We start from the raw sequence: 24966 nt of genomic DNA, 5'->3' as shown, positions 1-24966 counted from the left end.
TTTTTGTTGTTTGACGCCTGTGGTATCGGGCTTCAGGAGGTGGAAATAGCAGTGAGGGGCTGAGAAGTCAAGAGCTTCATTTGCATGTTATTATAAATGGTTACAAAGCGTGTATTATCATGAGTAAATAAACTCCCAGGCAACCTAAAAGAATCATGAAAGATGAGCACTAAAACAGGACTGTGATCCTGATAAACTCATTACTTTTTGTTCTAATCTTGGTTACTTACAGAGAGTTAGGTGCCCATACACTCGTCAGATTGGCAGCAGATAGATAAGAAATGCATCTGATGATCTATCTGATGCGTTTTTAGAACATTTTTTACCAGGAAAGAATTCCAATAGATTTCATTTTGAAATCTATTGAAATTCGATCTGATGGCATTTTTTTGCCATCAGATTTCCATTAAGGCCAATGCAAACTGATAAGCAATCTCATCAGATCGACCTAAATTTTCCACCCTGCAAGTTCGATGGAAATCCATCGAAATCGGCCGTCGATCGGTCGATTGGCCAACCGATTTGCAATCGATTGATCGATCGATCGGGATCGATCGGTCGGCCAGAAAATCGGCTGAGTGTATGGGCTGCTTAAGGACAACGGAAGTGAGAGGGATATGGAGACTGCCATATTTATTTCCTTTTAAACAATACCGGTTGCATGGCAGTCCTGCTGATCCTCTGCGTTTGTACGTTTAGCCAGAGACCCTGAACAAGCATGTAGTAGATCAGGTGTTTCTGACATTGTCAGATCTGACAAGATAAGCGGCAAGCTTATTTATGATGTGATTCAGACACTACTGCAGCCAGACAGATCAGCAGGGATGCCAGGCATCTGGTATTGCTTAAAGGAAATGAATATGGCAGCCTCCATATCACTCTCACTACTGTTGCCCTTTAAATTTGGGCACTAATTGGAGCCGCTAATAGAATATCAGAAATACTGCTGATATTTTGACTAAGGCTTCTACCTCCTCCTAACATTAATCCTTCCCCTAGCTACTTCTAAACCTAGCCTTACACTAACACCACACATCCCTTTTTAATGTAAATTCGGGCTTCTGCTATGTCCTGCACCCAGATTATACACCGGAGGGCGTTGAGCTGCTATTAACATTGTGTACTATGGGAGTGCACAAATTACCAGGCACATTGCTCAAATCACAAGCCTTGCCTACAGAGGCTCGTGAGAGCCCAGTTACTATGTACTAATAGCAGGCAGCACTTAGGTGGTAAGGCAGTATACCATGTTGCCTTAAAGTAAACCTGAAGTGAAAATAAACTGAGGTAACAATTGTATCTATAGTCCTAAACCTGAATAGGAATTTCCCGGAATCCATTACTGTAGTCTTGTTTTGGTGTTAAAGCTTAGAAAACTTCCCTCATGTGCCTGAGATAGTGTAAACTTTTGTTTTGTGATGTTTATTATCACCCATACTGACAAGTCTTGAACAATGTATCGTATATACTCGAGTATAAGCCGACCCCCCCCCCCCCCTCATCATTGTGTTCTCCATCAAAGCACAATATTGAGATGTCTCATTGAGAGAAAATAGGGCAATAAAAGTAATTATCATTATGTCAGACACAGGCACACATGACAGAACAATTCACAGATGCAAGAGCTAAAATGATAAACTAGTATACCAACAAAGTTGCCACTCCAATTATATTTATACTGTACTGGCTCACAATGCCAGTGCAGAATTACTGATCCGCAGCAGAGGATTTGCAGAAAAACAAAGTGGTACCTGTGAGCTGTGTCCCCACCGAGCCGCGGATTTGAGCAAAAACAAAGTGGCAAGTAATAGCAGTGGGCTGTGTCCTCCTCCCCACCTCCACCAGAGCTGCGCAGTATTGCGGGTTATATCTACCGTTCCCGATACATGTGTTCTATCACATGTCACCCGCCGATTGTCCCCGCTGGAGTATGGAGAAAGATGCCTGCTTCTTAACACGCTAGAAAATGTGCGCGCTGCCAGGAATCCTTTTTAACTGGTCTGTCGGGAGTCTCATTCGAGTGACGCCATAGCAAATGAGACACTTTGTTTTTGTGCAAATCTGCGGCTTTGGGGGGTAGGGTGGATGATCGGCAGCTCACAGATCCTCAGCCACGGGTCAGTAAATTTGCCATGCTGCTTCACTCTGGTTGGGATGGGGGATGGGTGGCTTGAGTATAGGCCCAGACCCCCACTTTTGGGACTTTTTTTTTTTTTTTTTGCCCCAAAAACTCGGCCTATACTCTAGTATATACGGTAATTTTTTTTCTTTTTTCTGCACTCCAATATTTTGATATTCATTGCCTGTAATTAGTTATCAGTGAGTTTGGGCTCCTTCACATCTAGGGTGTGTTCGGCCTTTTTTCAAGCGCAGGCAATGTTCAAAATCGCTTACATAACGCTTGTGCGATGAATCTCTATGAGAAGGTTCAGATCAGCGCTTTTCATCCACTTTGCGCTCCGCAAAGTGGTGCCTTTACCATTTTTGGGGCGCTTTTGGTCTAATGGAGGATATAGGAAGAGCGCTAAACGTTAACTAAATCTCTTTATGTAGAGATTGCGTTTTTAAGAATAAATACATTGTATTTATTCTTTTCTGGGTCAAAGAGTCCAATTCCTGACTAACGTCAGGAAGTGAAGAAACTGAATCGCTCTTACAAAGCCGCTCTGCACAAAATCGTAGCATGCATTGGATCGTCGGGAGGGGAAAAAAACTCAAAAAATTTAAAATCGCTGCCATCAGCGATTTTGCTTTTAGATCTGAACAGATCCTTACTGTTTTGAATGGATTCTTAACCCTTACAGTGAGAAAACATTAAATAGGTGCACAGCCCAGTCCTATGTAGGATTGGGACTGTACATACATGTTTATCTAATCATGTCACTCCACTGTATTGTATAAGCTAGCCACACCTCTGTTGGAGAGAAAATTGATTGAAGTTGTGATCAAGCAGGTATGTTGGGGCATTGGCTTAACTAGAGCTCACTGGGTCCCACCGCGACACTTTGGATGGGGCCCCCCTCGCTTTCTGCACAGGTAAAAGGAGAACCGATGTTAATCTGGCCGGGTTCACACTGCAAGGTGCGGTGCAGCAACAGCACTGCATTGCCAAAAACAGGCCTTCAGGAAATAACGTTACTACGCGGTATTCCCCATCTGGCATTGGGCCAAGCAGGAAGTGACGTACGCTTGCGGTCACTTCCTGCTTTCGGGGCATGCGGAAGTGCACAGAAGCGTAATGTAAAAATTACGCAACGTCGCATGTTTTTTTTTAATTTATTTTTTTTATAATTCCCGTATTGCCATAGACCAGGCTTTCTCAACCAGGGTTCCTTGAGTATTCTGCATGGGATCCTTGGCATTTTTCCCCGTTGTGGGTGTTGGGTCACGTATTATCCGGTTCAGCACCGCAGTGCCGAAAACCTCATGCATCCGAGCAACGTTCACCTCCCATTAATTCGCCAATAACTTTATTGCTATTTATCACAATGAATTGATCTATATCTTGTTTTTTCCGCCACTAATTAGGCTTTCTTTGGGTAGTACATTTTGCTAAGAATTATTTTTTTTCTAAATCCATTTTAACAGGAAGATTAAGAAAAAAATGAATCATTATTTCTCAGTTTTTGGCCATTATAGTTTGAAATTAATATACGCTACCGTAATTAAAACTCATGTATTTTATTTGCCCATCTGTCCCGGTTATTACACAGTTTAAATTATGTCCCTATCACACTTTATGGCGCCGATATTTTATTTAGAAATAAAGATGCATTTTTTCAATTTGCGTCCATCACTACTTATAAGCTTATAATTTAAAATAATATAATAGCATACTCTCTTGACATGCATATTTAAAGTGAATGTTTACCATTTAAAAAATCAAAAAGTCAGATACTCACCTAAGGAGAGGGAAGGCTCGGTCCTAATGAGCCTTCCCTCTCCTCTCCCGGTGCCCGGTCCCGTGCAGGATCCCCCGTGGCAGTATTCGACCAGTTCGGTCAAATACTGCCACTTCCGCAGCCGAAGGGAGGTTTCGGGAGCACTCGGGCTCCAGGGGACGGGCCGCTCCATAGTACGCATGCGCGAGCGCCCTCTATGACTCACTCGCGCGTGCGTAGTATGGAGCGGCCCGTCTTCGGAAGCCCGAGTGCTCCCGAAGATCTCCGAAGATCTCCGAAGTCTCTGCGGCAGCGGACGCGAACGGGGGAGCCAGCACAGCACCGAGGGCACCGGGAGAGGAGAGGGAAGGCTCATTAGGACCGAGCCTTCCCTCTCCTTAGGTGAGTATCTGACTTTTTTATTTTTAAAGTGGTAACCACTGGCTTTAAAAAGTTCAGACCCTTGGGTAACTATTTGTTGTTTTTGTTTTTTTTTAATTGTTTTTTTTTTCCCTTAACAAAAAATGTATGTGGGTAATTTTTGGCGTGTAAATGTAAAAGAAGATAATGGTTTATTGAAAATTGTATGTAGGTGCAGTTTACTATTTGGCCACAAGATGGCCACAGTCAAAAAAGTCCTGGATGCGAACGATCTCGCATCCAGGAACTAAAAGAACACGGGGAAGTTCCCAGGGGGCAGAAATACCTCGCTCTCTTAATAGAAAGCGGCGTTTTTTCTGCGGGGAAGGTAGATTGGTGAATGGGAATTATATTCCCATTCACTGATCGGGGGGCTAGTGGCGGGATCGATCGTGCGCACCATGCGGGGGAAGCAGCAGTGCCTATCTGGACGAGGAAGCTCGTCCAGATAGGCCGAACTGGTTAGACTATTGTATTATATAATAATAATATTATATTATGCACTGTATTAGAGGGTACTGTTAAAGGAAGCACTAAATTGGTGGTCAGAATTATAATGAGCACATTAATAAAAAGAGGCTCCTTACAGAGGCGCTTGGCCCAGATATTGACTTATTACTGTGTTCTCCAAAATTGATTGCCTGATGAAGCGGGATAGTGACCCGTGAAACGCGTTTGGAGATGTTTCAATAAATGTAACTGTTATTATAGTAACGTCTCATTGCCCGGTCATTGTTCACCTGATGGAAGTGAGTCCACCAACTTCCCCCTCTTTTAAGCGGATTTTAATTATTTTATCCTTGTTGGTGCCTCTGTTATACCTGTTTTACTATTGATCTAGTCCCCCCTTGGTGGAGGGGTGTATCCCCATTTTCTTCTGTCTACAGAGAGTGACTTTTTACTACCTTAGTGGGGTCAGGTCATAATTCTCCCCACCTGCCTTTTCAGTGGTTGCCTTTGCGGCGACCCACGCTTGTGAGTATAATACCGTTCATTTGTGTACTATACCTTCATTCATTTGATATACTACACCATATTGGGCTCTCGGCTTCATTTTTGTCTTTTCATTAATAAAAAGCACTAGAATAAAGAGACATTATAATGAAGGGCACTGTAATAGGACATTAATAGCCGCACCAGTGTTTAAAGACCATGCCATCTGCAAAATAATTTATGGGGTTCCTTGAGATCCAAAAAGTATTTGCAGGGTTCCTCCAGGGTAAAAGGATTGAGAAAGGCTGCCATAGACTGACATGACTTCCAGGCTAACACAGATCACCACAACTTGATGCAGAAACTGCGTGGTAACTCAGTTCCAGACCTGCAACAGGGATGCGTCGAAAACGTCACTTCTGTTGTGCCGCAACGTGGCAGTAGGAAAGTCTCCATAGACTTTCTTTGCCCAACGGTGAACAAAACGCTGCACGGCACCGCCCCGGTGTGAAAGTGCCCCCAATTGGCTAGTGCACACTTGAATGTGATAAAAACAGACAGCAGTGAAGCACTGCACACATTTTCTTTATCAAATACATTAGTTTCTGTGATAACACGTGCATGTTTTCACACATACAGGCACACATGGTTGTGCAGAAAACTGAGACGATTGTGCTCCCAGCCTTAGCTTATTACACTCACTCTGTCCAGCTCTAATGGGGCAACTGGCTCTGCAGACTTCTCCAGCATCAATACAGTATAGAGCACTTGCGGAAGGGGTAGTGAGGCTGGGGGTGGGCACTGTGCACAAGACCCTGCTGCACACTGAATAGGGACGGTCTACAAATCTTTGTCTTCAAAACTTTGCATGATTCCTTATCAGTGGCTGAGCGGATGCAGTCATTAAGCCCCATCTACACGATACGATTCTTTCTGTGATTTGATTACGATTCTATTTACGATCCGATTAAATCCGACATGTCCAATCGGGATTTGATTCAATTCGATTTGCCATTGCTTTATTGTTTTTAGACAGCATCAGACAGCAGAAAGTTATTATTTTTTTTTTTTTCCCCCTCTCCATTCCCTTAATTGTCAGTCTCTCAGGACATGAAAAAGAAACATCTCCCCCCACAAGGCTCCCTGTGGCTTCTGGGCCCCCCTGCGGATGCATCCCTTGCAGGGTCTATTGTAAAGCCACTGGATTGATCTCTGGCAGATTCAATCACTGTCATCTAATCTGCCAGAAGTCAACAGGGAAAATTGATGAATGTATGAGCGCCTTAAAACCAAATGGGGGTGCTAAAATCTCCCTACAGTCACTTTGCTGATCAATGTCACAGTTGATAATGGCTTGGACAGAAATGCCATGGGAGCATACACAGCTATAGGAAAAACAACAAGGGGCACTCTATGGTGCATTAACTTTAATACACTGCATCTTTTCAAAACAATGGCCTCAATTCACTAAGATCATTCTAGAGATAAGGCAAGAGAAAACTTTCCACCACACAGTGAGAGAGTTATCTTATCTTTTCATTCCTTATGTTACCTCCTCTGTAGTTATTTTCACACCCAGTTAATTAACAGCTTGTCTTTAATTTTAGAATTCTGGAGTTATTTTAAAGATTGAAGAGTTAACTTTAGGTTTGCCTGAGGTAAAAGGTTTCCTGAATACTACATGCCTTATCACCATGGTGATAACTCTAGAAACGTTATTAAAGACAGGAGATAAGCTTAGTGAATTGAGGCCAATCTCACTTACAGGATCGTAGTATGAGAATCCCATATCGCCCACCATGTGGGTACACAGGAAACCTCCGAGTCTGTTTAGTGCATTGATCTAAAACCAAGCCGTGGCCAGCAGCTTGGGCGTCCCGACGGGATGGAACTCGGTGGGCGGGTCCTGTGGTCAGCGTGCTTGCAGTGTCATCAATAGACTGCAGGAGAGCTCTGCTAAGGCAGCTCTCCATACAGTAAACAATGAGGCTTAACCTTTTCAGTGCTCCCTGGAGAAGTGAAACTAAGTTAAAACTTCAGTTTTTTTGTAGGATTTCCATAAATTGTAATGGCATTTACCCAGTACGTCCATTCAGACAACACCCCAGACTGAGACTTGTCTCCCTCCTTCAGAATGGACAGGAAGCTGCAAAATACAAATTTGCATAGCAAATCGGCGGCCCCATATAAGGAAGGGTAACACATAGCTATCTCAGTTTTGTTTTCCTGTACACGAACGAGGAGCATGGGAGAGGTCTCCACCGGGGCCATCCATGGCGGGCGGCATAAGGTTGTTGTGCTGTAGCTAATCTTTTAGAGCAGAGAGGAAGTGGCTCCATTTTAATTGTGTCCTTAGATTAGATTTGATTTACACTCAATATGATGTGTGTGATAGTTACTAGAGTGCTCAGCATTTAATTGAAGATTCATTTACCAGATGTTACCAATTGGCTTGCAGCAGAATGCACATCCAATGCCAGGACCGTTAAATAATTTATTTAGATGGAAAGTGAATATCGGCCCGAGTGTACACTGCTTTAAAGTGAATCTGTAGTCTAAATAAAAATAAAAATCAGATAATCACCTAAGGAGAGGGAAGGCTCTGGGTCCTATAGAGCCTTCCCTGTTCTCCTGTCAGACTCCTCGTTCCCCCGCAGGCTGCTCTGTTTGAATCTCTCCCGGTGGAAGACTTCAGCCGTCTTTGGAAGCGGTTGGGCTTCCAAAGACTGGCAGCTCTGTACTGCATGTAAATGAGGGCGTTTGTGTGTGTGCGCAGAACGAAGCAGTCCATCTTCGAAAGCCTGAGTGCTTTCGAAGACTACTGAAGTTTCCCCAATCTGGAAGAGTGCTGTCCACAACCAATTGGTCATAGACTGCTAGTACTGAGACGAGAACGGGAAGGCTCTATAGGACCCAGAGCATTCCCTCTCCTTAGGTGAGTATCTGTTTTTTTTCTATTTACACTTCAGACTCCCTTCAACACCAGTTGCATTTGCAGTAGTCCACCATATGATCACATGATCACATATTGTATGAATTGACCATATGATCACATGAAGCTTTTCTCACCTTATCTTTTTCATCATTATTTACTCCACAAAAGCATTTCAGCAACCGGTAATCAACAAATGCTCAAATTAGAGCCTATCATTACTAACTGTTGTTAACCTTTTTTTCTCACTTCGTTTTCAGCACTTTTCATTTGCTCAGTGCTGAAAGGATTTATAAGGTGAGAAGTCATTACCAGGGAAGGAACCTTGGAGTGCCTCCTTTGTACATTGCATGAACATTCAGGAGCATTCACTGAAAGTTCTCCCATAGATAGAAGCAGGGCTGTGGAGTCCGTACAAAAATCCACGGACTCCAACTCCTCAGGTTAGGATTCCACTGACTCAGACTCCTCTAATTTGCATATTACAATTTTGTAAATTGAAAGTATGTAACATGATATGCATCTCTTAACTGCCAACACTTATGAATTTTAAAATACAACTAAAGTGAGAGAGATATGGAGGCTGCCATGTTTACTCACTTTTAAACCATACCAGTTACCTGGCTAGCTAGCTGATCTTTTGCGTCTAATACTTTTAGTCATAGACTAAAACTAGTCCTTGGTAAGAGTACTTGTAGAAGACAGGATCAAAGAACATCTATCAGGCCCTAGGCAATGTGACACTGGGTACATGTAAGACTGATGTGCAGTAGAATGAGAGGATTCTTCCTCCATTGCACATTCTTCATGTACAATCTGAACCAGGTTTATGGGTGATAGACAACACCTCTGTGTTCAATGTGCACAACATTCTCAGTGGATTCCCTGCAGCTCTACTAGCTTACTGTGTAACAAAGTAAACCTGAGGCAGATGAAATTAAAGTTTTATATATACCTGGGGCTTCCTCCTTCAGGCTAATCAGTCCCTTGCTGTCCTCCTCCGCCACCTGGATCTACTGCTATGGGTCCAGGTACTTGAGCCAGTCGGGCGCAGTGCGCATGCACACACACTCTGCCACTGGGAGCGTACTACACCTGCGAAGCACTATTGCACAAGTGCAGAATGTTCCTGGCTGTGGGAGTGGCATGTGGCTGGACTGCGCTGACTGGCTGAATTACCGGGACTCATAGCAGAAGATCCAGGTGGTAGAGGAGGACAGCAACTGGATTAGCCTGAAGGGGGCTGGAGGAAGACCCAGGTATGTATTAAACTTTTCTTTTCACCCGTCTCAGGTACCCTTTAATTCGTAGTCACCAAATCAAATTTTAACAACATATCAAATTATTTGATTTCATGAGAAAAGGGAGTGCATACATTTGCATAAACCAGCATCTATCTATCTATATATATATATATATATATATATATATATATATATATATATATATACATATACATATACATATACATATACATATACATATACATATACATATACACATACACATACACATACACATACACACACACACACACACACACACACACACACACACACACACACACACACACACACACACACACACACACACACACACACACACACACACACACACACACACACACACACACACACACACACACACACACACACACACACACACACACACACACACACACACACACACACACACACACACACACACACACACACACACACACACACATACACATACATACATACATACATACATACATACATACATACATACATACACACACACACACACACACACACACACACACACACACACACACACACACACACACACACATACATACATACATACACACATACATACATACATACATACATACATACACACATACACATATATATATATATATATATATATATATATATATACGTATATATATATATATATATATATTCATATTCCTGTGCACACATATATACTGTACAGTAACAATCAGATATGTATGTCTGACTTTAAAAATACGGCGGCTGCTTTATTGAAGCAGCACAAGTAACGACTATTTGATTGGTTTATTTCATTTTGTGGACTAAGCACAGCTATCACTGTATATACTAGCCGTGCTATACTGCTATTACTGTATATATAAATTATTTATGAGGACTATTATCTGAGAAATAGAACACTTTATCATATTTTCTATTTTAATTACAATTTAAATTCATTCGGAGTTGGTACATTTTCTCTTCTCTTCGACTCTGCCTTCACAGCCCTGGATAGAAGTGCTTGCCAGGCTAGCGGATGGTAACTTAAAAACACCATACACATTTAAATGTTAATTTAGGTAAGTTACTTATCGACCTGATATTGATTTTTTTTTTTTTTTTTTACCTGCTTGTTACCTTGCATCATTTGATGTTGGATGCGGTCTAATATCGAGTGGTGCGACAGGGCAAGCAAGTAAATGATCAGTTATGCCCCGTTCACACCTGAGCGTTTTGCCAGCGATTTTGGCAAAACGCTCAAGTGCTACCACTTTTGAAAGCGATAGTGCAATAGAAACCTATGGACCAGTTCTCGCTTGGGCGAAATCGCGCAAAAAAATTTGTATCCTGCACCATTTTCATGCGATTTTCCGGCGATTGCGTTTAGTGCTACAGAAACTCTAATCGCGATCGTGGAAAATCGCCCCAAGTGTGAATGGCGATTTTTGGCATTAATCGCCAAAAATCGCCAGAGCAAAACTCTAGCAAAATCGCTAGCATTTTGCAAGTGTGAATGGGGCCTAAAGGTAGATATTAATTGTTGACTAGATAGTGTATGATCTTTGAATCTGAAGTGACATGATGGGGTAAACGTATACACATATGATGCAAGCCCTACTAAGAAATTATGTGAAGTCCCTTTCTGCAACTTTGACAGCCTGATTACATTTTTATTAATAAAGCTATATAACTTGAATTAAAAATACAAGACTTTACTTTGTGACTAATGTTTTATATATACTAGTGACCTAAGCCCGTTTAAAAATGGGCTCTAGGTCTGTCACCGCCGCGCGCTCACCCAATCACCTGGCCGCCCCTGGTCCATCCTGCGTCCTGTCCCAACAGCTGTCAGTGCAGGACATGCGCAGTAGCACAAAAGCACTGAAACAGGGACAGGACGCAGGGACACTTCTACTTTTATTAGGTAGGATCTGTACTGTAGATACAATTCATTATCTCTTAAGTTTATTTTCGCTTCAGGTTTACTTTAAATTATCGCGTACTATCTTTCTGATAACTGCCAGGTACAAAAATGGGACCAATACAGCTTTCAGTGTGCTCAGGCTCAACTGCAGTGGCGGACAAAGCAAACAGTGGCCCCCTGTGCAGAATGAATGATGGGGGCCCCATGTGAGTGGCCATAATAACAGATTATGGTTGGCTCCAAATAATGTTAAGAACATAAAAGTACATGAATCCAGGTTACATTCTGTAGGCACTGTGATAATGTAGCACACATTTCATACTTGTGTATGACTGAGCCAAAAGCAAATATCACTGTTGCTCCTGAGGTTCAGAAAGAAACACACAGAGAAGAGCCAACAGAATATTCATGCTCTAACTGTGGTGCAGTTTGCACGGGCCTATGTCCGCCTCTGCTCAGCTGGTCAAATAGGACATACGGTGTGTGTTAACTAAATATGTGGAGAACAACTGCCGTAAGGTGGCTCCCAGAAGTCTAGAGATAGCCAGTTTCACATCTTTGGTTCAGCTGTAATGCACAGTGTGTGATTTTTCTTTGATTTGGCGGTGAGATGTGGATGTGTTTTCAGTAAAAACAATGTTTGTTTGTCATTTACCGCCCTAAACCTAATGACTGTTTCACTTATCCCTCTTTTTATGCAAAAAAGGCAGAGACTGATCCAGTATCAGTAGTGCTCAGGGGCAGGAGGATTTTTGCCTTGTTACTTATTGTTTTCCTTGCTGTGTTTATTTGCATAGAAACAAGTTGAGTTGGTTAGGCAGGTTGTAGTTCCCGTTTCATTGTTGAATCCCCAGTGATGATGCAGAAGCATACTGATAGATATTTTTATATTTGGAATGTAGTATTCTGTCTATATATCAGAGTGCTACCTCCTATTAACTTTTGAATTCTGCAGTATTACTTTTGTTGTAGTTGTCTCTTTACTACTCTTTACTACTTTACTACTATGTAAAGCAAAACAAAAGTTTGCCTTCTTAAAACAGAACGTATTTGCGATATTTCAGGTTGGAGTGAGCATATGATGTCTCCCACGATGCATCACTGCTGAATATGCAAATCCTCCTTTGTTGTCCCTGTAAGCTAACCACATCTCCAGAACTGCTGGAATGCAATGATGTGTCTGCTTGTTAATTGTACAGAGCCACAATAATCCAGCATGACAGAGCCAAAATAATCTATAATTTAGTAAGAGGGCTTTTGGTCCTTGTAAGAACTTCACGTTTCACACCTGTATTCCGGCACCAGCAACTCATTAGTAAGAGCTGCAAACGTGACTCTCATCACAGCAACAGCATCAGGCATATTCAGAGTTAGGAGTTTATTCAGTAAACAGATATACAGACACAGTTTGTTACATCTTAGCAAGGCAGATTCTTCTTTAGAGACTCTGTAACATTACAAAACGCCCCTGGGGGGTACTCACCTCGGGTGGGAGAAGCCTCGGGATCCTAATGAGGCTTCCCACGCTGTCCTCTGTCCCACGGGGGTCTCGCTGCAGCCCTCCGAACAGCCGGCGACAGACCCGACTGTGACTTCAATATTTACCTTTGCAGGCTCCAGCGGGGGCTCTGTGGCTGCTGTCGGCTCCGAAGTAGACGTAAATACCCGATCTCAGTCGGGTCCGCTCTACTGCGCAGGCGCCGGAGACTTGCGCCTGCGCAGTAGAGCGGACCCGACGGCGATCGGGTATTTCCGCCTACTTCGGAGCCGAGAGCCGTCAGAGCGCCTGCGCTGGAGCCGGGAAGGTAAATTAATGACGTCAACGCTGTACGGAGGGCTGCAGCGAGACCCCCGAGGGATGGAGGACGGCGTGGGAAGCCTCATTAGGATCCTGAGGCTTCCCCCTCCCGAGGTGAGTACCCCCCAGGGGACGTTTTCACGTTACAGTTCCTCTTTAAGTCCATTTGCGTTACAAGCTCTTGACTAACATCCCTCATGAATGTTAGTCAGGTTATCTTCTTTCTATACTAAATTACATCTAAACTAAGTATATACAGCATACAAGATAAACTAACGAGACATAAATATATAAGTAAAGATTAAGACCAGCGGTGACAGGGACAGAAAGTGCCTCTCTGTAACCCGGCTGTGGGTTTTATACGGACCAGAAAGAGTTAAATGTGACCTCATCTGAGCCATCCCCCCAGAACCTACAATTGGCTCAGACCCCTCGTGGTGTCATAATACCCACCTACTTGATTAATATTCTATGAGCCCCTTGTCCTACATACAGGAATGTTATGTTGTATAAATATGACCTATGTTGATTGTTCCCGTAGTCTATTTGTCTGGGGCAGTGTAGGCCTACAACCTTGTACTAAGAACATATTCTTAGTATCTGCTTGCATCATCTGCTTCAAGCAGACACTGAGATGCCTCTGCCTGCATCACAAGGAACTCTACTTAAAGGTATACTCTGCGAACAAGCCTTTTACCTAAAACTCAGTCCAAATAACTGAGGCCTACTTATAATACTTAAATTATAACAGTCCTTTGTAGTCCCTAGGGCTCAAAGCCACTAGCTGCCTTTTCTAAGCACTAGCAATTTGAAAAAGCTCTTGCTAATGCAATGCTATGGGGGATTTTCATAAAATCACATCGCTCAAGTGTAATCACACCATAGCATTAAATTAGCAGGAGATTTTTAAATCACAAAGTGCTCAGAAAAGTGCTGCTAGTGGGTTCCAGGCCTTACAAACTCCTAGGAGTTCTGGTTCACCATGAGCTTGCTGGGTAGTCTGTAACTACTGTGTAAACATGGTTTGTGGGATGTTAAAGTGAACCAGAGACGAAGCACCCTCATGTATTATACCATATAGATCAGTGGGAACATTAGAGAAAACACCTACCATGCTTTCTGTTTCATTCTGCACTGCACAACTTGTTTCTTATCAGACCTGATAAAATCCCCGACTGAGCATTCAGTCTGGCTTTGCTATAATGGCTCAGCTATAATGATTCCTGAGCCGAGCCAGCAGGGGGCACGCTTGGACTTGAAAAGACATGAGAGAACACAGACTGAGCTATAAAAATTCCTGAGCAGAGCCAGACTGAATGCTCAGTCGGAGATTTTATGAGGTCTGATAAGAAACAAGCTGTGCAGTGCAGAATGAAACAGAAAGCATGGTAGGCGTTTTCTCTAATGTTCCCACTGATCTATATGGTAAAATACATGAGGGTGCTTCGTCTCTGGTTCTCTTTAAATAATTTCATGCAGTTTGTATGCAGCTTGAAATTAGACCAATCAAGTTTCAGGAAATGCATTTCATTGGTCCAGTTTCAAGCTGCATGACATTTGTGCTTAACCTGAAGTTATTTGTGTCTCGTTAACTTTCAACCATTCTACCTTGACAAGACAGTCCTGGGTGTTTTAGAGACTCTGATGGACTGCACCTCCCTTTATCTTTTAATTATGATATATTGACTTCTCTATAGTTAACTTCTGGGCTGCCTCATATAAGCCATAAGCTCCGTGCTTGCTTAGTTGATCTTTAAGGGTCCACTATCACGAAAAAAGTAGGCAGTTAAAATCTGACAGAACGGACAGGTTTAGGATTAGTCCATCTCCTCATAGGGGATTCTCTGGGTTTTCTTTGTTTTCAACAGCATTTCCTGAACATCAGTTTAACTGCCATAATGGTAAGATACCAGCCAGCCTCCCTAATCACTTGCACACTATTTTGTCAGTTAGACTTTGCAACTGCTGTTCAGGAAATGCTGCTTGAAAGCAAAGAAAACCTTGAGAATCTCCCATGAAGAGATGAACTGGCCCCAAACCTGTCGTTCCTGTTAGATTTTAAAGAGAACCCGAGGTGGGGTTCTTACTTAGCAATCCGCATACAGAGGCTGGGTCTGTCTATAGAGCCCAGCTTCTGTTGCTAGTTTCCTCCAAAGCCCCCCCTGCGCGCTGTCAGACCCCATAAAACACAAGCCGCGCTTGCGACATGCAGCGTGTCGCAGCCGGCTGTGTTTATCTCACTAATGCCAGTCTCGCTGCTCCCCCGCCTCCTGAATCGCTCTGGTCCCCGCCCACGTCCCTTCCCTCCCCACTGATTGGAGGAAAGGGGCGGGGACCGGAGCGATAGTGTTTTATGGGGTCTGATGGCGCGCAGGGGGGTCTTTGGAGCAAACTAACTAGCAACAGAGGCTGGGCTCTATAGGCAGACCCAGCCTCTGTATGCGGATTGCGATGTAAGAACCCCGCCTCAAGTTCTCTTTAACTGCCTACTTTTTTCGCGATAGTGATCCCACAAGAAACTCTGAGGACCATGGTCCTGGCAGTTTCCTGTCTGTGAACCTTGTTGCATTGTGGGAAATAGCTGTTTACAGCTGTTTTCAACTGCCAAAAAAGCAAGCAGCAGCTACATCACTTGCCAGCAGTAAAAATGTCACCATATGATAAATGTCAGAATGTAAATCAGGGATTTAAAAGATTTTACAATGGGCAAACACTGAATAAATTTATACATAATTACTGTAAAAATGAAGCACTTTTCTATTACATTATTTTCACTGGAGTTCCTCTTTAAGTATGTACTGTGCCATAGGAAAACATAGGTATTACTTTGAAAATCAGTTTTCTTTCAGTTATAACTGAGAGCAACTGATTAAGTGTAAAAGGGCCCTTAGTATGATGTGCTGCTCCTGTCAGTTTGTTACTGTTATCATTGTTTGTGTTGTGGAGAATTCCCCTCACTTGCTGTTCCAATGACACAGAAGGCTTAGATTTGGGCCTATTCTGCCACCAGGGAGGGAAATTAGAGAGGCCCTAAGGGCCCATTCACACTAGAGCGTTTTGCCGGCGATTTCGCAAAACGCTCAAGCGCTAGTGCTATAATACCCTATGGGCCCGTTCTTACTTGGGTGATTTGCGTTATTCCCCAGCAATTAACGCAACTCGCCAAACGCAAAGCCTGCACCATTTACAGGCGATTTCCCGGTGATCACGTTTCAGTGCTATAGAAGCGCTAAACGCAATGCAGTGTCCAGTGAATTTTTTCCATGTTAACCAGTTCACCCCCAAGGGTTTTTACTCTAACGGACCAGAGCAATTTTTACTTGCCAGTGCTCCTCCCTTTTATTCCCTAATAACTTTATTACTACTTATCACAAGAAAATGATCTATACCTCGTTTTTTTCGCCACCAATTAGGCTTTCTGTGGGTAGTACATTTTGCTAAGAATTTTTTTTATCCTAAATGCGTTTTAATGGGAAAAAAACAAAAAAATGAAAAAAAATAATTATTTCTTCGTTTTCAGCCATTATAGTTTTAAAATTAAACATTCTCGTGTGGGTAAAACAAACACATTTTATTTACCCAGTTGTCCCAATTATTAAACCGTTTAAATTATGTCCCTATCACAATGTATGGCGACAATATATTATTTTAAAATATAGGTGTTATTTTTCTGTTTTGTTTTTTTGTTCTGGCCTTAATTACAAGCCCCTATATAATAAATTAAAATTAATTTTCCCCCATAAAATATAGATTAAAAAAAGCTGAGTCCCTAAGGCAACTATTTATTTATTTATTTATTTTAAGCTGATTTTTATTTACAAGTGGTTTTTTTTTGGGGGGGGGGGGGGGGGGGGGGGGGAGGGGGGGGAGGGTTGGAAGTGTAATTTTATTAATTTTATTAAGTGTGTGTGTACTTGTATATGTATGTGTAATATACTTTTTGGCCACAAGATGGCGCTATTGAACACTCTCCCGTATAGGAAGTGATCACTTTTTTTTTTCACACTTTATTAAACTGTAACAGTTCCTGTTTTTGTGAATGTACGCGGCCGCTGTTTGCGGTCGCGTCCATTCACTCCAGGCAGTGCGATTGGGTAGAGGACCGTTCGGTCCTCTTCCCCAATCACTCAGCTCGGGATCCTGACGGTAATGGCGGCGGTAGCGGCGCGCACACGCGTGGAGCGGCGGCGGGAACGCGCGATGTATTAAAACGTCATGTTGCCATTAACAGGCAAAAGCATGACGTTTTAATACGATACATTGCCGTTAAATGGTTAAATCGCGGAAAAATCATTGCGCTTTCAAGTGATAATGGGGCCTTACTCTTCCATCTCCCATACAAAAATAGTTTGCCACCTTCATCCTTGTTGAACTGATGTACCAACTTCCTACCCGGACAGGAAGTAAGGAAATTCTCCTCAGTATAGTTGCTGATATCGTTATAACCCTGAAATAATTTGTTTAACTCTAACAAATTTTCAATTTACTAAAGAAATACAGCTTTAAGTGGAGTTGGGGGTTCAAGTTTTGTTTTCCCTGTAGAATTAGCTCTAGTAAGGCCACACTCTCTAGTAAGGCCACATCTGGAATATGGAATTCAGTTCTGGGCACCACATTACAAAAAAGATATTGCAGTTTTAGAGCAGGTGCAGAGACGAGCAACAAAATTGATGCGTGGGATGGAAGGTCTCACTTATCGAGAGAGGTTAGATAAACTGGGTTTATTTAGTCTAGAGAAAAGACGCCTTAGAGGGGATCTAATTAACATGTATAAATACATCAGAGGGCAATATAATACCTTGGCGGATGAGCTTTTTGTCCCTAGGCCTTCTCAAAGGACTAGAGGACATGATCTGCGCATGGAGGAAAAACGTTTTAGCCATTTATTTAGGAAAGGGTTCTTTACAGTTAGAGTGATTAAGATGTGGAATGCATTGCCACAGGAAGTTGTTATGGCAAACTCTATACCTGCATTTAAAGGGGGCTTAGATGCTTTCCTTGCGTTGAAAGACATCCATGGCTACAATTACTAGGTAATGCCTAATGATGTTGATCCAGGGATTTTATCTGATTGCCATCTGGAGTCGGGAAGGAATTTTTCCCTTTAGGGGCTAATTGGACCATGCCTTGTAAGGGTTTTTTCGCCTTCCTCTGGATCAACAGGGATATGTGAGGGAGCAGGCTGGTGTTGTGCTTTATACTGGTTGAACTCGATGGACGTATGTCTTTTTTCAACCAAAATAACTATGTAACTATGTACAGTTTCTTTCTGGAGTTGGTCTCTTATTTATGTAATTTCTTTTTGAACATATTTCAGGAAACGGAGCATCACAAGGCCGACAATGGGAGAAATCGAGGGAACGTACCGTGTATTGCAGACACCTGGTGCCCGTCTGGGGGCGCAGAGAAACACTGGCATTAGCACACTGGAGCCAGGACAGACCCTCAGCACAGCTCTATCCTCTCCTTCTAAGACAACAAACCAAAATCTCTGTTCCTCTGTATTGCTGCTGGACGGCACACTGCATCCTGTGGAGCTGGGGGTAGGTTCTTCTTACTTCAACACCTTAACTGGCACTTAGAACACATTTCTTGAAACAATATGCAAAGCATTTTTTCCCCTTCTTTGCTTTTTCTTTCTTTGATTTACAGTTATGCAAAGCATTCTGTTTAGTCGGCTTTGTGAGCCAATCATGTGGCTCCTAAGTAATAAAGAAAAGTGAAAGTGGCATTCTGATTGATTTTACTGTGTACTGCTACACTGTACATTGCTCTTTGCCTTGGTGAATGAATAAGCTTGTATGTCTTGAAACTTTTACACAAAAGTATGTGTAGGGAATAGATAAGTAAATAATAATTAAGTTAGCCATACACTGTTAGGCATTTCTAAAAGCTTTAGACTCTATAAAAATATGGAATCTAACAAAAGTAGTTTCCACTACATGCGGTGCGATCACCACACCGCACGCAATCTGCAGCTGTTAGTCAATGGAACCGTTTCCATTAACGCAAATTTCTGGTCGCGGTGCGACACAGCTAAATTTATGGATGGCATGCTGTAGGTTTCCGCAGTTGGCAGCCAAGTCCCATAGCAGGTGTATTACCAGAACTGTCCACGGATTTATAAAATGATCACATCGTACGGCGGCAATGCAGCCAGTGGAAACTGGCCCTAATGCAGAATAGGCACTGGGCAGTGGCATAACTAAGGAGCTTGGAGCCCCAGTCAGAATCAGAATCATATTTATTTTGCCAAGTGCGGTGGTTGCCGCACCCGGAATTGTTTGTGGTACACATCGGCATGTAGTATAGTGCAGGGAGAAAATAAAGAGAGAAAGAAATTTACAAAGAGAAAGTCATTGACCATAGTAGTGTAAAAAAACAAAACAAAAACAACAAACCTGCAATGAGCAGACATATAATAAGACTATACAAGCTATTTTGGCCTAGGTGACAGTCATCCTAGGATGCTTCGCTGCGTGCTGTGCACGTGTTCAGCTGGAGTTCAGAAGGAGCACTGCTTGAGGGTAGAAGGAGTTCCTGTGCCTGGAGGTTTTGGCGGAAATAGATCTGTAGCGGCGGCCTGAGTGCATGCGGTTGAAGTAGTGACTGCCGGGGTGGCGAGGATCGTTCGTGATCCTGTTTGCCCTGGTTCTCATCCTGGATTCGTAGAGGAGGTCCAGTGGTGGTAAGGGAGTACCAATAATCTTTTCCGCTGCATTTATGACCCTTTGTAGCCTGTACTTGTCGCTAGACGTGGCTCCACCGTACCAAACGATGATGGAGGAGCAAAGGATAGACTCTATGGTTGCAGTGTAGAAACTTGACAACAGCTCCTGCGGCATACCAAACTTCCTTAGTTGTCTAATGCTACGTACACACATGCGACAACGATCGTTCGTTGAGGACAACGAACGAACTTTTAATTGATGAAAGAACGACCTAAGTAAAGTTAGTTTTAAAAGGTGTGTAACGATCTGATCGTTAGAACGAACGTTACATCACGTAAAGCAACTATTGCGCCTGCGCATAAAAATGAGAAGTTTCACGGAGAAATTGTGAAATGCGCATGTCAAGTCTAGTACGAACGACCGTTTCCAACGATGTACTACTTTTGCAAACGATCGTCGTTGGTTAAAATCCGCCGAGACAGAACTTTCTTTTGTAGCGATTTGGCTCGTTCGTCGTTTGCCTTAATAGTCGGTGGTTTGTTTTTTGTAACGATCGTCGTTGGTAAAGATCGGGGAACGATCTTTACAAACGACTATAGTCGCATGTGTGTACGCACCTTTAGGAAGAACAGCTGTTGCTGAGCCTTCTTTTGGCATTTAGTGGTATTTTCACTCCATCTCAAGTCATTGGTGATGGTGGTGCCCAGAAAGCAGACACTTGATACTCTTGTGACTTTGGTGCCTTCGATGTGGACCGGATTTAGAGGGGGGCGCTTTCTGAAGTCCACAACCAATTCGACAGTCTTTGCTGCGTTTTAGGACGAGATTGTTGTCCTTACACCAGTTGCAGATACGCTCGACCTCGCTGCAGTAGGCACGTTCGTCGTCATTGTCTATGAGGCCAAGGATGGTAGTGTCGTCTGCGAATTTGATGACCTTAACACGGTAGGGGTGCAGCTGTTTGTATACAGGGAGAAAAGGGTCGGAGACCGTACGCATTCTTGGGGGGCACCAGTATTTGTGGTCCTCACTCGGGAGAGGCAGCTGCCGAGTTTGACTTGTTGCGTCCTGTTTGTGAGGAAGTCCTTCACCCAAGCGCAGAGCGTAAGATCAATCCCTAGGTTGTCGTGCAGTATGTTCGGGCAGATTGTATTAACCACTTGATGACCCACCCTTTACCCCCCCTTAAGGACCAGCGTGGTTTTTAGTGATCTGTGCTGGGTGGGCTCTACAGCCCCCAGCACAGATCAGGGTGCAGGCAGAGAGATCAGATTGCCCCCCTTTTTTCCCCCCTATGGGGATGATGTGCAGGGGGGGTCTGATCTCTTCTGCCTGCGTGTGGCTGGCGGGGGGGGCACCTCAAAGCCCCCCTCCGCGGCGAAATTCCCCCCTCCCTCTCCTACCTGTTCCCCCCCCCCCCCCCCCCCCCCCGGTGATCGAGGCTGCACAGGACGCTATCCGTCCTGTGCAGCCAGTGACAGGACGTCCCCTGTCACATGGCGGCGATCCCCGGCCGCTGATTGGCCGGGGATCGCCGATCTGCCTTACGGCGCTGCTGCGCAGCAGCGCCGTACAAATGTAAACAAAGCGGATTATTTCCGCTTGTGTTTACATTTAGCCTGCGAGCCGCCATCGGCGGCCCGCAGGCTATTCACGGAGCCCCCCGCCGTGATTTGACAGGAAGCAGCCGCTCGCGTGAGCGGCTGCTTCCTGATTAATCAGCCTGCAGCTGGCGACGCAGTACTGCGTCGCTGGTCCTGCAGCTGCCACTTTGCCGACGCACGGTATAAGCGTGCGGTCGGCAAGTGGTTAAAAGCAGAGCTGAAGTCTAGGAAGAGGACCCTGGCGTAGGTGTTTGGTCTGTCCAGATGTTCCATGATGAATGCCAGGCTGGTGTTGATGGCATCCTCTATGGACCTGTTTGCTCTGTATGCGAATTGAAGTGGATCTAGGAGAGCATCAGTAGAGTGTTTCAGGTGCTTGATTAGTTTTTCGAAAATCTTCATAACAGTTGGCGTAAGGGCCACGGGTCTGTAGTTGTTGAGATCCGTTACTCCTGTTTTTTTTGGGCACCGAGTTTTACATGGGGCCCCACGCACTATTGATGTGGAGCCCCAAAACTTATCAAAGACAGCAGCAGTGTCAGAGAGTTGTGTTTAGAGTTAGGAAACGGTGTGTAAGGCCTCTTTCACAGTGCGACGTTAAAGTTGCATGTTAGAAAATGTTTTAACGTGGACTAACGCACAGCAATATTAAGTCTGTGCAACATTCACAGTACACACGTTGCGTTGTGTGTAATGTGTAGCAATATTTAGACAGTGCTGCATGCTGTGCGTTGTGTGTGTTGCACATGCTCAGTAATGTTTTTTTTTTTTTTTTTTAAATATAATGCATGAGCCGTTTTCATTCCATCATTGTGCGACGAAAATGGAGCACCAAACGCAGGGCTAAAGAATGTACTATAACTTCCAAGATATAGTCTTTCAATGCGTTGCATTAGGGGCACGTTATACGACCTTAACGTTGCATCAAACGCACCGTCCCACTGTGAAAGAGGCCTTAAAGAGAATCTGTATTGTTAAAATCGCACAAAAGTAAACATACCAGTGCGTTAGGGGACATCTCCTATTACCCTCTGTCACAATTTCGCCGCTCCTCGCCGCATTAAAAGTGGTTAAAAAACAGTTTTTAAAAGTTTGTTTATAAACAAACAAAATGGCCACCAAAACAGGAAGTAGGTTGATGTACAGTATGTCCACACATAGAAAATACATTCATACACAAGCAGGCTGTATACAGCCTTCCCTTTGAATCTCAAGAGATCATTTGTGAGTTTCTTTCCCCCTGCAGCTATCTTCCACTGAAGTGTCAGGCTGTTTCTTCCTGCAGAGTGCAGACAGCTCTGCCTGTATGTAATCCCTCAGTATGTGAAAGCCCAGCCAGCTCAGAGGAGGATTTATCCAGCTTGTAAAAGAGAAGAGAGAAGCTGCCCTACTCTAAATAATACACAGGCAGTGTGCAGAGAGGGCCTGGAGGGGGGAGATGCATCACAGAACCACAACACTGAAGAACTTGGCAGCTTTCCAGACACAGGCTGACAAGTCTGACAAGAGAGAGATAAGTTGATTTATTACAGAGATGGTGATAGTAGAATGTGCTGCAGTAAGCCAGAACACATTTGAATAGCTTTTGGAAGTTGTAGGATGATAAAAAACAGGATGCAATTTTTGTTACGGAGTCTCTTTAAGGATTACCACTATTCATTGCCTATGTAGAGGTGTTCATTACAAGCATAGCATCACCAATGAAAGGCTAATATGATTGATGAAGGTCCCCGGTGCGGTCTCAACCTCTGCATCCCCTATTGCTACATCGCTGGGAGTGAATTGATATTTGCTTGCTCTGGATGCAGGATCAGCTTCCTTCTTTCCCTACCGAGCGGCACTATAACGCTAATATTCTCCTCCTGGTCCTGGTCACATGTTTGACTGATAAGATGATTGTACAGCAAACAAGAAGGCCAAAAGCCTTGTACATTTGATATATTAAACTCGGTCGAGGCATTGATAACAACAACCACCTCTGCCAGGAATCCAGCATGTCTACAGTGCCCCCCAAACCTACTTGGGGCATCAGCAAGCAATCCATCTGGTGGATCAACTTGGCTGAGCACTGGCAGAGTCTATTGTTTTCTCCTGTCACCTGCTCTGTGATTCTCCTCATGTACTGATCAGTACCGCTGATGTGCACTCTTTAAAAAAAACAAAAAAACTATTGTGTATGGCCAACTCAAGTAATTCCAGGGCACACAGCCATAAGCAACAGTATGCAAGGAGCAGGGAGAGGCCGAGAAGCTGGTCAGACCTGCAGGATACAGCTTTTGCAGTACCAGTGCTCATGTACAATGTGGTGTCATCTGGATAATGGGCAGCTCGAGTGTTCTTCTGTCTTTTCGGGGAGGAAAGAGTCAGTAATAACCACACTATTGTTCAGCGGACAATTTTGGAGTCTATTCAGGATATTTATTGTGAGGCAGCCAGCAAACTAACAGATTTTTATTCATTCCTCAGAGCATAGGTTTAATTTACATAAAGTGGTAATTATGAAACAAAGTGGAAAGACTTCCTTGTATGGAAGTTTATCTAAGGAGTGCGCGACATGAGGGGTTACTAGCTTTCCTTCCCACTTTTTCTTGCAGTAAAGTGCATTTTCGTAGTGTTTGCTGAGTGGAATTGTCTGGCAATGTCTGGTGCTCCATGCTTGAAATTCAGCTGCTTAGAAGCATATTGTGTTTGCTGCTGCTCCGCTCTAGTAGATGGATGCTGGCGGCTGGCCTGATAGTATTTATGACGGTGAGTGTGAGGCCAGTACAAGAAGCACCACAAGGATTCCCCTGTAATCTGCTGCTGGATTGTGTGTATATAAGGCTGGAGAGCAGCTGGTATCCTCAGGACAGGTTTGTGGTGAATGGGCAGCAGATGGACACAGGATAAGCTCATCTAACAAGCTTTGCTCTTTTTATCTCACTATGTGTATAAATCCTTCCTCAGCAGTGGTGTCACATCATTATTTTTAAAGAAGAAAGCCACGAAGTGGGACACTGAATACCGTTAGTGATTTATACCTTCCAAACTTTTTTTCCCCCCTTCAAAGGTTGTTGGCTGCAAAAGCTTTCAATACACATAACTATCTAGTCAGCTCTTGCTTTGGGAATGAGTCAGAGAGGTAACTGAAAATATACTGCTTGACTGACCGCTCTAGGTACAGTAGAAAAAGGAAGGACATTAATACAAGTACTTTCACACCTAAAATGGAATTATACTCCCTGAACTAAAATTTCAGTAATTACTATTGGATACATGAAAGCATATTTGAAAACATTCACGGTGTGTAAAAATGTTTGCTTTGCTTTCACTGCAGAGTTACAGATTATACAAATCCTGCAATAAATCTGCTGTTTCTACTTCCTACTTTCATGGGAGCAGACATATTGTTAACATCGTGTGTTTACCAATTAGCTTTTCTGCTATGGCAGTCAGCTGACACAGGTGAGAGATCAAATTACAACTTGTGATTAGGCTCAGATGAGGGGGATTAGACAGGCTAAAATCTCTAAATACATACAGGGGGCATATCTGTTTTCCT

At 43.5% G+C, this 24966-nt stretch overlaps 1 protein-coding gene across 1 annotated transcript in view; it reads left to right on the top strand.

Annotated features, from left to right (window-relative positions):
- The window catches only part of FARP2 (FERM, ARH/RhoGEF and pleckstrin domain protein 2), a 150537-nt gene that overhangs the window by 21281 nt on the left and 104290 nt on the right, over nucleotides 1–24966 (top strand). Inside the window, exon 2 of the mRNA XM_068280617.1 lies at nucleotides 18468–18693. Coding sequence (XP_068136718.1) covers nucleotides 18493–18693 — 201 coding nt within the window. The 5' untranslated portion in view covers nucleotides 18468–18492. The remainder of the gene's footprint in view (nucleotides 1–18467; nucleotides 18694–24966) is intronic.

The sequence above is a fragment of the Hyperolius riggenbachi genome, chromosome 4 (assembly GCF_040937935.1).
Source record: "Hyperolius riggenbachi isolate aHypRig1 chromosome 4, aHypRig1.pri, whole genome shotgun sequence".
NCBI classification, from domain to species: domain Eukaryota; kingdom Metazoa; phylum Chordata; class Amphibia; order Anura; family Hyperoliidae; genus Hyperolius; species Hyperolius riggenbachi.
Note: the sequence above shows the minus strand (reverse complement) of the source record. Positions and strands in the feature narration are given on the sequence as shown.